The sequence below is a fragment of the Cannabis sativa genome, unplaced genomic scaffold, assembly GCF_029168945.1.
Source record: "Cannabis sativa cultivar Pink pepper isolate KNU-18-1 unplaced genomic scaffold, ASM2916894v1 Contig4, whole genome shotgun sequence".
In the NCBI taxonomy this organism is placed as follows: Eukaryota; Viridiplantae; Streptophyta; class Magnoliopsida; order Rosales; family Cannabaceae; genus Cannabis; species Cannabis sativa.
Window position 1 is genome coordinate 1341564 of NW_026870040.1, and position 12377 is coordinate 1353940.

The 12377-nt window shown below is 36.6% G+C and overlaps 2 protein-coding genes across 4 annotated transcripts; one reads left to right on the plus strand and one right to left on the minus strand.

Moving 5' to 3' along the window:
* Nucleotides 1-425: 425 nt before the first annotated feature.
* LOC115703906 (uncharacterized) lies at nucleotides 426-2808 on the minus strand. Its single transcript, XM_061108066.1, has 3 exons — nucleotides 1920-2808; nucleotides 688-1762; nucleotides 426-530 (listed from the first exon to the last, which is right to left on the minus strand). The coding sequence occupies exons 1-3, from the start codon at nucleotides 2738-2740 to the stop codon at nucleotides 426-428; spliced, it is 2001 nt and encodes a 666-aa protein (XP_060964049.1). The 5' UTR covers nucleotides 2741-2808.
* A 769-nt stretch (nucleotides 2809-3577) lies between these two features.
* LOC115699166 (anaphase-promoting complex subunit 2) lies at nucleotides 3578-10334 on the plus strand. Of its 3 annotated transcripts, none has more exons than XM_030626431.2 (16): nucleotides 3578-4017; nucleotides 4150-4239; nucleotides 4336-4567; nucleotides 4784-5070; nucleotides 5256-5327; nucleotides 5976-6220; nucleotides 6527-6943; nucleotides 7105-7306; nucleotides 7516-7630; nucleotides 7713-7807; nucleotides 8404-8523; nucleotides 8611-8699; nucleotides 8779-8860; nucleotides 9538-9726; nucleotides 9831-9899; nucleotides 10017-10334. In XM_030626431.2, exons 1-16 carry the CDS (start codon nucleotides 3787-3789, stop codon nucleotides 10137-10139), a joined length of 2658 nt encoding a protein of 885 aa, XP_030482291.2. In that variant the 5' UTR covers nucleotides 3578-3786; the 3' UTR covers nucleotides 10140-10334. The 3 variants fall into 3 exon arrangements, with proteins under 3 accessions (XP_030482291.2, XP_030482292.2, XP_030482293.2); XM_030626432.2 differs by having other exon boundaries at nucleotides 7725-7807; XM_030626433.2 differs by having other exon boundaries at nucleotides 3980-4017; nucleotides 4332-4567.
* The last annotated feature ends 2043 nt before the right edge of the window (nucleotides 10335-12377 follow it).

Consider the following 12377-nt stretch of genomic DNA (forward strand, 5'->3'; position numbering starts at 1 on the left):
ACTCAGTATCGTGTTGGACACGGCAGTCAGTTTTATGTATGATATTATTATGCCTTTCTTACTGAGTCTGTCGACTCACAGTTTATGTTCATGTGTAGGTAAAGGCAAGGCTGTAGCTGATGGACCGTGAGCGAGCTTATGAGATTGTACATGTCGGGGCGGTTAGGCCTGGAGCGTACGATCCTCGGGACAGCACGGCTGAGATTTTTGTAACTGTCGTTAGACGACTTTCATTTTGATGTATAAGTTAATCAGTTAAAACTTTTGTAAATATTTTATAAATCGGGATCCCGAGACTTTTGTAAAATGGTTTATAAGTTTAATGAAAAAGCAAAATTTTAATTAATCACGTTTTTCCATAAACCTCGTTGATTAGCAACGAGCTGCACAGTACGTTTAAAAATCACGTAATACGCCTAAGATAGTTAGGGTGTTACACTGTTGCACGTGCATGTTCTTTTTTCTAGGTCTACTTCCCACGATTCTTTCATTCTTGTTACCTCAAACAAGTAATCTGTTGTTGCTTTAACCTGTTTTAAATTTTATTAAAAAAAAAAAAACAAACATAGCTGTAATTCCTACAACAACAATACAAAACTATTAAAACAACACTACAACAACACCTTTTACTTACTGTTTGTTTTTTTTTTTACAAAAAAAAAAAAAGAAGCATAATTAATATTTTACCTCCAGATTCAATGAGTATGTGTAATTTTTCAACAGTATGTCTTCTCCAGTTGGTGATAGCTTAGTGAAGGTGTTGTGTGCTTTTGTCCTATTAGTATGCGTCCATTGTTGCACCAATGCTCTCAAGCATTCTAGCAGCGTTGTAATTGGTAGCTCCCTTGCTGCCAAATTTGCAGCGTTCAGTGATTCTGATATGTTTGAGGTCATTGTGGAATACCTCTTGTTTTGGCTATGAATTCTTGACCACTTTTCATACCCGATTTTTTTTAGGTAAGGTCTTATGCGTTTGTCCAATCCATCCAATTCAGCCATGTGGAACTCGAATTGCTTTTCTGTGTAGGCTTTCACTGCTCCAAAGAATGGCAGATTGTATTTGGCAGCATGTTGTTTGAAGCTTGTTTTAAGGTTGCTCAAAATGTGGTAACCGCAGTAACTGTGTGCAATTTCTGGATAGATTTCTCTCGCTGCTTTGATGAGGCTTTCATTTCTGTCTGAAATTAGGCATTGGTGTTCCCGTACCCCATACGCTTCTTTAAATTTTTTGAAGAACCATTTCCAAGATTGGTCATTCTCAGAATCTGCAACACAAAACGCTAGTGGAAAAATATGACCAGCTGCATCTTGTGTGCATGTGCACAACAAAGTTCCCCCATAAGCTGCTTTGAGGAACGTTCCGTCCATAACAACTATCGGTATGCATGCTCCCCACCCTTTTATGGATGCATCCAACGCCATGAAAACAAAGAGCAAGCTGTTGTCTTCTGTCGTTTTCAGATCGACAAATGATCCAGGGTTTGTTTTTTCCACCATGTGTAAGAAACTCGGTATTAGGCTGTACGAGTCACTAGCATTACCTCTCAAGTCGTTTACTGCATGTTCCTTACTTCTCCAAGCTTTCATATAGTTCATTTTGATGCCATATCTGTATTTCAACTCCCCTTTTATGTCCATCGCTGTTGCCTTGGTCTTTATGTTCAAGAACTTCGGTTTTATGCATTCCCCTATCAGTTTCGATGTTGCTTGCCTTTGGTCTTCATGCCTAATATTTATGGGGCATGTGTGCATATTTGAGAACCTATTGAAACAAAAAAACAACAAAAACAACATTAAAAAACTATTACAACAAACCTGTTGGAGATACCAAACATGTGTATTTCAGTACAAATTGTGGAAACAGGGCATTTGTTAAGGCTGACAACAAAAACAACATTAAAAAACTACTAAAAACCAACCTCCTGATTATGAATGTGTTTGTTGGGCCATTTCTCGATGCTCTTAGTGACCAATTGCAGCTTTCGTAAACACATTTCTGACTGTACTCTTGAGAGCAGGACTTCCACACTTTGTACTGAAAGTTGTTTTTGATTGCGTAGTAGCTGAGGACATTTTTTAGAGTTTCTTTGTCTTTGTATGTCTGTCCTTTTTCCACTTCAGGGTGTTGCTTGTCTGTTATTAACTTTGCATTGTTGATGTCGATTTCTGGATCCAGTTTTTTACTGGTGTTTTCAAGTTGTTCTACCATTTCTTCAGCAACCAGATTTGCATAGTCAATTATGTCGAATTTGTCCTCCTCATCTTCTATTGTTTCTGACTTTTCCCCTTCTTCTGTTTGCTGTCCCGTTGTGTATGATTCTGTTGTTGTTATGTTGTTTTCAAGCGTTGTTGTGTTGTTTTCGATCATTGCCACATTATATTCATACGGTGTTGTTGTGGATATCGAATTTGGTGTTGCAGCAGGTGTTGTGTTGTTGTTTTGCTGGTTGACACATAGTGGATATGTAGTGAAATCTGTTTCCTTCATTTTCAATTCCAAGTAAAAGTAGAGGCTTCGATCGTTGCATATTTTGATTGGTGGTATTCCTTCTTTAGCTTGGTACTGTATTTGTAGTGTTGTGCTGGTGTTTTCGCAACCCAATGAAGTAAGCAGTATTTGCAGTAGCTCTTCGTACTTGCATTTTGTTGGTATGAATTCTCCACTAGCCACATAGTTCACATAATTGTGATCTTCATTCCATTGTCCATTGCTCTTGATGAGTACTGGTAGACGTTCCATTACCTGTCATTCCAGGGTCTTATTTAATGTTAAAACAATAGTACAACAACAATAAAACAATAGCAAAACAACAAAAACAAATTAACAAAAACAAAAAAACAACAACGATAAAACAACACAAAAAACAACCAAACAGAAATACCCATTATATTTTTTGTTAGTTTTTATTATTATATTTGTCTGATACATATATGTAGGAATGTTTTTGTATTACTAACCGCAAAACAACATTAGAACAACCCTAATTTTGTGTTTGAATAATTGTACTAATTTATCAAATTTTTTTTCGAAATCATTTTGTGTTACAAACGTCAAATTAACAATAGAACAACCCTCATTTATCTTTTTGCATCATAAATTAAAGAATATCACATTTGTGTTTTCGTTTTTTTTTTTTTTAAAACTTCAGATCTAAATCTTGTTTTTTTTTTTTTATTTTTTTTTGGTTTCTTAAGAATTAAATTATTTTTTGGGTTTTGTTGTGTTTACCTCTGTTATTTTGGGGGGACAGTTTTCTGTACGTCTTGTTCTTCAATTCTGATTCCTTTACAAAAAACTCTTCGCCGGATTTAATGGTTTTTTCTTGGTGATTTCCGTCTCCGGCGACTCCCCACACACGAAGCAGGTTGTTTCCCGTGTGTTTTACTGTTCACAGTATAAATGAAATGTTGTTGGGCTTGAGCAGTACAAAAGTAATGAAATTGGGCTGGGGCAGTAAAAATGTTGTTTTTACCGTGTCCCAGTATAATTGTAAAGTTTTAGTCCAAAAACAGTATTTTTGTAAAATTCCCTTTGTATTTTGCCTTGAATTATCCAAACTCGTAAACTAGGGGTGAAGGACCCAAGTCGCTGAGGCCTATACTTAATTAAGAAAGTCCATTAACGACGACAATTGAAATGTCGTAAGTCATTCTTGCTTTCAAGCGCACTATTGTAATGTTGAGTAGAGTTGTCACACACTAACCCAACCCCTTCGACGTGAGAGTGGCGGCAAATGCAATTCCAAAAATTAGAGACACACAGAGAAAGACCTTTTCACTGTAACAATGGAGGACTCCACCTCCCCACCTTTCAATTTGGGGATTTTGGGTACTCTCTCTCACCACCAGATTCAAGAGATCATCGATAGCTACAACGGCTTCTGCTCTGCCACCAACGTGCTTCTCCACGGCGCCGGGGATCTTTCTATCGGTTCCGAGTTCATCGTTCACGTCCACGGCCTCTGCAAGCACGGCCTCGACTCTTTGGTTCGGGACCACTTTCTCCGAGTTCTTGAGGTGACCAATTTCACTCTTGGACCATCAAAGTTCCTTTATGTTTTCCGGGAAAGCGATGATTTTTCTTTTACTCTTGTTTGGTTTCTACCTGTTTGAAAACTAGGGTTAATTCGATTTAGTCTTGTTTAACAGGAAACCTTTCAGAAAAATGGTGTCTTCAAATTTTGGGGGCATTTCGATTCTTGCGCCAATGCTTCTGAACTGGAAATGAAAAACTCTCATGTACGTTAGAATATATCAGTAATGAGTTTCAAAAATCTCTCATGGGTTTATTTATCCATTTACTAATAGGTGTTTCGTGCAATATTTTAAAGCCAGAATGGGGAGGATGAAATTCAAGAAGTACTTTGCAAAGCTCTAGAAGAGATAACAACGGAGAAGCAATATCAAGAGAAGTGTTTGTTAATGCTGGTTCATGCTTTACAGTCTTTCGAGGATCATGTTTCTGGAGGAAGCCACAATTCAGATGCAGAGAGAGTTTACCTCCTTTCTAAGTATCAAATGCTTGTGTCTTCGGTTCTGATGGCTACCCTTCCTCGTCATTTTCCAGGTATATAAAATATGAATATATGTACTCAATGACACATTTGGTGCTGATTTGATCATTTAAGTTCGCATTTTGAATTTGGGTGACGAAGGTTTTCCATCAGATGAGACGTGTACTTTAATTTGGTGTTTATGTGAACGTTTATTGTTTCCACCTTTCAATTTCTGTCCTTTTGATTACACCCATCTTTTCTTTTTCTTCTCATGCCAATCTTCTTAGATATGCTTGACTGGTATTTTAAGGAACGATTGGAGGAGCTAAGTACTATCATGGCTGGAGATGATAGTGAATTTCAAGATGGGGATGGAATTGGTTCACATGAAAGGAGCAAAGTATCCTGTGGGGCTGGTCAAATGGAAATTGATGATTCCTCTGGCCATGGCAGGTTCTCAGAAAATAATAAGTTGGTGAAAAACATTGGGAAGGTTGTTTGCGATCTAAGAAATCTTGGGTTTACATCTATGACGGAAGATGCCTATGCTTCTGCTATATTTTTTCTTCTCAAGGTTAAAATTTGGACCTCTATTGCACTAAGCATCTTTCTTATCTTATTTTACTTTCCCACTCCCTTTGATATATCCAGCATCTTCTTCTGTACAAGTGTGCTAAATTCGACCTATTCCATGTTCTCATTATAAATAAACTAATCTCTGGGAGTCTGGGTCATTTCTAATATGCTGTCCACATGCAGGCCAAAGTACATGATCTTGCTGGTGATGATTACAGGAGTTCTGTTTTGGAATCCATTAAAGGGTGGATACAGGTTGCTTTCTTGAGCTCTCTCCACTTTTCCAGTTTACAGATTAAGAACAATTGGCAATGCTGAAGTTATTGTTAATTAAACTGTTTCTATTTATCTATGTAGTGTGTAATACTGGAGGTTTACTTTTCAATAGTTTTTCTTAACGCAGAAAGCATTTAATTTGACAAAGAAAACAAATATAATTTAAAATGAATGAAATGTCTAGTGCACTAAGGTAAGTTCGTGGGCATTTTGTTTGAAATACCATTGACCAATTATGAAGGCTCTTTATTTTTTTTTTTTGACCAATTATGAAGGCTCTTTATTTATTTTTTGACCAATCATGAAGGCTCTTTCATCATTAGTAGTTATGTGTTCTTTCCTTGGAATATTATTGGATACGTTAGTATATATCATATTCTTCCTATTTTAGACCAAATTAATTTGAGATAGTGACCAAAATGCTGTTATCTTTTCTGCAAAACATGAAATTACACTTCATGGTGATATTATTTCTTATCGTCTGCTATGACCTTGATCTTGTAACTTCTCCTTCATGCTAGGATCTATGTATGAGCATACGCTAAGATATTTGCAACATCCTTTTTCTATTTCCTTTTTTGCTCTCCCCTGATGTCTTTATTCATGCATTGAATATGCATTGTGCAGGCTGTGCCTCTTCAGTTTTTGCATGCCCTTCTTGCTTATCTTGGTGACTCCATTAGTTATGACAGTGTTTCTTCTGGACTTAAATCGCCTTTGGCTTCACACCCTTCGTCATTCTATCCTGGAATTGATACACCTTCTGAAGGGCTTGTAAGATGGCAATTGCGACTAGAATATTTTGCTTATGAAACACTTCAAAATCTAAGAATAGCCAAATTATTTGAAATTATTGTTGACTACCCGGATAGGTAAATTTTACAGCTTTTTTAATTCTTTAATTATCAAATGGATGACGGGGATGTTTTACTTTCTTGCTTACTGTGCAAGGTGATAAGGATTTCATTGTCATCTTTCTGACATATATAAAAATCTTAATTGTTAAAAAATCTGTTAAAGTACATCTTTCAGCAGTCCAGGATAGTATATTATAAAATGAAATACAATATTATTCCCTGATAAACGTTATGCTACTTTATTGTATGATTAGAACATGTGGGTAATCAGATCATATAATTTTGGGTATTTATTTACTTTGTTTTTGTGTTTTTATGCAGTTTACCTGCCATTGAAGATTTAAAACAGTGTCTCGAGTACACTGGACAGCATTCTAAGCTGGTGGAGTCATTCATCTCTGCACTACGATATCGCTTGCTTACAGCAGGGGCCTCAACAAATGACATATTACATCAATATGTTTCAACTATTAAGGCACTCCGAACAATAGATCCAGCAGGTGTTTTCCTTGAAGCAGTTGGTGAACCAATCAGGGACTATTTAAGAGGAAGGAAAGACACCATAAAATGCATTGTGACAATGCTTACTGATGGCACTGGCGGCAATTCAAACATTTCTGGAAATACCGGTGATAGCCTTCTTGAAGAATTAAATAGAGATGAAGAAAGCCAGGAGAACACTGGTCATGATGACGATTTTCACACTGATGACAAACAAGCATGGATTAATGCCACACGGTCTGGACAAGAACGCATCAGAATAGAATAAAATTTAATAATGTTATATGCCAGTTATAATGGCCAAACTAAAGTAGTGGTGCCTATGTAATGGTGAAAATGTTCCATTTTCTGTTTTTTCTTCTACATTTCTTATGTGTCTTTAATTTCTGTCATTACAGCTGGGAGCCTGACCCCGTAGAAGCTGACCCTTTGAAGGGTAGCAGGAATAGAAGGAAGGTTGACATACTTGGGATGATTGTTGGTATAGTTGGTTCGAAAGATCAACTAGTAAATGAATATCGTGTTATGCTCGCTGAAAAGCTTCTAAACAAATCTGGTTATGACATAGACACGGAGTTACGTACTCTTGAGCTGCTCAAGGCAAGTGTTCTGTTGTATAATTTCAAGGCTTTTAATGTTTAAGTTATATTATATATGTGTGTGTTGGTTTAGCTTGTGCTTTGTTAGGACCATTGCTGTATATTTTCCCCTTTAATAATAAATTTTGTTTCTCCCCAAGATTGTAAGTTCTGTGGGATGACTCTATCATTATGGAAAAAAAGATCATTCTCACTTGTAGTTTTTTCCAGATACATTTTGGAGAAAGCAGCATGCAGAAATGTGAAATTATGCTAAATGATCTGATTGATTCCAAGAGAACAAATTCCAATATTAAAGCAACTATAAACAAGTTGTCTCGAACAGGTAGATATTTTATTATTTTTTATGAAAAGCGAAATCCCTGAGGATGATTTGAGACAATTCTTTCACCATTATTTTCTGCTAGATGTGTTTGTAGAGCCTGAGCCAGAGGATAATGGTTTAGCCATGGATATTCTTGATGCTACAATCTTATCTTCTAATTTCTGGCCTCAGATCCAGGTAAAAAATTTTCGCCACATGTCACATCACAAATCTTAATAACCAATTTTAATATGCACATGAACTGATACTAGACCTAGCCCACAGTTATGAAGCATCTAAACTTTCTCCTTTACGTGCAAATCTACTTTGGGATTTACAGTATCACTATGTAAAGTCACTTTGTTATATGATTTCTTAGGCATGTATTTATTTGACAGCTGGGATATAACTTCCTAGAGCTTTTAATTTTTTTTTTGTTGATCACAAATTATGCATATGCTGTTTGTTGAGTTCCTTGAGGTTATTTTTTATCGTCCTTCGTTGTATTATTTATTATATAAGTACAAAGAGAGAATACAAAGTGGTATCTTTTTCGGGAAAAAGTAATGGCTGCTTGCTGAGTAGTTCTAGTCATTCTGCATTTCTGCACAAAGTATCTAGGTTACAGAGGTTTGAGTCAATTAAGATGGAATGCATTAACATAGAAAGTATGATTCAATATAATTAATCTTTTGACTTTATCTCTAGACGTCTCAGTTAACTGCTCTATCACCTTTTACACTGCCTTCTTTCTCAGTTACAGCTGTAAATGATTAACCTTAGATTATTTTCAGGAAGAATCCCTTATTATACCTCAGGCTGTTGATCGGCTGCTCTCAGATTATGCAAAGAGATTCAATGAAATCAAGACCCCTCGAAAGCTAATGTGGAAGAAGAACCTTGGTGCAGTCAAGGTTAGGTGCTTTACTATGTTTAGAATGTACTTTGAATGGTAGTGATCTTTCATATACTGAAAAATTTATCTTGTGATGATGTTTCAGTTGGAATTGCAATTTGAAGATAGGCAGATGCAGTTTACAGTGACTCCTGTCCACGCAGCAATAATTATGAAGTTTCAAGATCAAGCTTGGTAAGTAAAATCGGGGGATTGATTTTGTAATGCTTTACATACATCTAAATGTACTCATAGTTGTATGTTCTACTTTCAGTTGGACATCTAAAAGTCTTGCAGCTGCAATTGGGGTTCCCATAGATGTACTTAACCGCAGGATAAATTTTTGGATAAGCAAGGTATCTTTGTTAAACACATCCCTCATCAGGTTTCATAACTTTCCTGGCTTGTGCACGTGTATGTGATTAGACATTGAATTTAACTTGAAAATCCCTGATCTTGAGGTGTATAGTGATGTACTGATTGTCAATTTATGAGGAACATAAAATTTTACAGGACTACTTATTCTCGTAGCTTTATTTTCTCATGCATACTCTTTCTCTTATCCTTGATTATGATTTGATCTTTTTTTTTTTTCGGTTGTGGCATTACAATTTGACTTTTTAAGCTCTATAGTTTCCCGTCTCTTGTAACTCAAGCTTTCCTGTTCAAGCACCAGTTAGAAATGTTTAGTTAGGTTCAAATTGGATACTTCATGGAACTCTTAGCAGGTTTGTGTTTCCAAATAGGTTCCACTTTTTAAATTAAAATGGTGGTAATATTAATCTCCTCCAACAGTTGGGTTTTATATTTCCTTCAACTCTACTCCCTCCAACTAAAACTCACATAACAAACACTCCATTAGGTAGTGTTTGGTTAGAAAGAATTAAAACACAGCTAGAATAGGAATGCTATTCCAATACTTTCAAATGAAACCAACAAAGGAATTGAATAAAAATTGTTTTCATTTCATTTCATTACCTCCAATAAACGTTGTTAATTTAGTGACAAACTAACGCATTGATATCCTTTATAGGGAGTTATTGCAGAAACACTTGGGGGAGACATAAATGACCATAAATTTACCCTTATGGAAGGTGTAAGTGACACGAGTAAGACTCCTGGTACTAGTGGAAATTGTGAAGATCTCGCAGGGGATGAGGAAGGGGACAGATCTGTGGCTTCCGTTGAAGATCAACTACGAAAAGAAATGACTGTGTACGAGGTATGTATCTACATTATATGTCTTTGGCAATATTGATCTGAGTATTAAATTACCCTGCTTTTAGTGTATTATCAAAATACCATGTAACAATGCCTTTGTTGCAGAAATTTATCATGGGTATGCTCACAAATTTTGGGAGCATGGCATTAGATCGAATTCATAATACTCTAAAGGTGAGGAAGAACGTGTCCAATCAATTTTTTACTTGGGTTTGGAAAATTTATATGGCTACAAAATGGTTGTGCATGAAATAACTATATCTAAACGGTTTACTGGAAAAAATGCTGCAGATGTTCTGTGTAGCTGATCCTTCTTATGACAAGACTCTCCAACAATTGCAAGGTTTCTTATCTGGACTAGTTTCTGAAGAAAAGTTAGAACTAAGAGATGGAATGTACACTCTGAAGAAGTAGTGATAGAAAAAACGGACACTTGGGTAAATTTAGGGAGCAAGGAAATCGTAGTAGTTAAGTTAAAAAGGATCTTTAGGGGAAATTTTGTAAGATTCTAATTATCTTGTAGTATGATTATCTCAATTCGATTTTGCTGTACGTGTATATCAAATCAATTTGCCTTTTAATGCCTAATAATTTTAAACCTTCACAAGATTTACTGAATCTTTATTTCCTCTTAAATAGTCTAGTAATTTGCCTAATAATCCTCTACCGTTTTCCAGCTTGAAACCAGTAATTATTCCTTGATTTTGCCTGATATATAATGATATTTTAACTGGATCGTGAGCTAAGCTAATAATTGTTGTATCATGCACGGGCAGTTTTTATTTGTATTCAAAAAATTATAAAAGTGCTTGATTTTGTTATAAATAAATATATGTGGATGTCTAGATTTTCTATTAATTGGTGTAATTACAATTTCTTTTCTTAGTTTCATCATTTACATATTTGTAAAAATAAGAGTTTATTCCATTAAAATAAAATACTGAAAAATTATTATTCTTTTTATTATTCATGATAATTTTATAATATTTTATTCGTATGAGTTTCTGTCCAATATAAATATTATTTGTTAAAGTTTTTAAATTATTTTAAATTTATAATGTATTAAATATATATTATCCACATTTTCATTAAGTAGACATGTGGCACGATCGGAGAGGAGAATGTAACCTCGACAAGAGTTATTCAAGATAACCAAGAAAAGCAACATCTCCCAGACTTGGGAGGCAATGAGAGACGATGACCTCTAGGAGTAACTTCCCTTTATAAAGGACCTTGAGCGCGATAAAGGTCTTGGAGACGGTGGCCACGTCAGCGTCTTGCAAAAATCACTCCATAGACAGTTACACCTTTTTCTGACACATGATCAGATTTTGTACCCCGTGCCAGATCATGGTAGTGTGCATACGCACCCTCAAATATGCTTTTTGCCTAACGACCCGGTTAGAGAGTATTTCGCAAAGGAGAGACCTTTGCGCGACGCGTGTCCTGGATTGTACAAAAGTCCTCACAAGCAGTTGTATACCACATGATGAAGAAGGTTCTTACTAGCCAATGGTCATATCGCCCTTTAGTAGTACTGACCTTAATAGCGTGTGGGGTACAAAACCCTAGGTGGGTAAAGGGTATGCCCTTTACCCCATGCGTGCCTATAAATAGTCCTATTTTTCTTCAAGAAATGAGAGAACAATTTTACTTACAGACACTCTTCAAAAATCCCAAGAAAGCTCTCTCGAGCGAACCAAAGTAGTCTTTATTGTTATCCCCTTGTAATCTCAAAAAACATTCGCCCAAAGAGGCCAATACAATGGACTCGTGGACTAAGGATAATTAACGCCTAAACCACGTAAAAATCTGTTTGTTTATTGTTCATTATTTCTTATTTCTTTAAGCTCTAAATATATTTGGTTTCTAAGAACCTCGGTAAACATTTTGGTGCTTTCATTGAGAGCTAAAGGAAGTCTAGTAGCGTTCGTCGTCCTTCAATCATGGTAAAAACATGAAAGACTACTGGTAAAGGAACTCCATTAGAAACGATCGAGGAGGAAGTCACCTTTCATGCAGCTAACGCGCGGGTGGAAAACGATAGAGAAGGCACAACTGCTATTGAGAATCAAGGAAGGAACACCGAGAATGTTGCAGAGGGTCACGGTGATGGCCAAAATACAGATGATTATGAAGAGGACAATGATGATTTCTATTATAAAGATGGTTGTTATTATGAGCATGACCCTAGTCTAGTGCGTGTAACCGCAGAGTTGGAAGCCACATAGGCAACCCTAGAAGAGCAACAAAGGCTTATTGCCTAGATGAAAGAAACGATGGAGCAACTTCAGAGCAAGTTTGATGGCTTGGTAGGGACGGATGGAGAACCATCTGTGGAAGCAGTGACTGAGCGGCGAGCCCGTAAGAAAATTGAAGCTGGGACTTCCAACCCTCGCATGGACAAGGGTAAGGGAAAAGTGGGTGAACCTCCACAAAAAGCTTCTCCTAAACCTCATCAAAAAGATGCGCCTCCGGTCGGACAACCCTCGAGGATGTAGAAGGCCACCGACGCTTTCGAGCCTGGACGCCCTTCTGACCCTTGAAACAGGGTTGCACCGAAAGGACCAACTGCGAAAGTCCCTAGGCCTAGAAGACGAGTAGATCCTCCCAACGATTCTGTCAACCAAGATGGGAGGATCCATGCCAGTC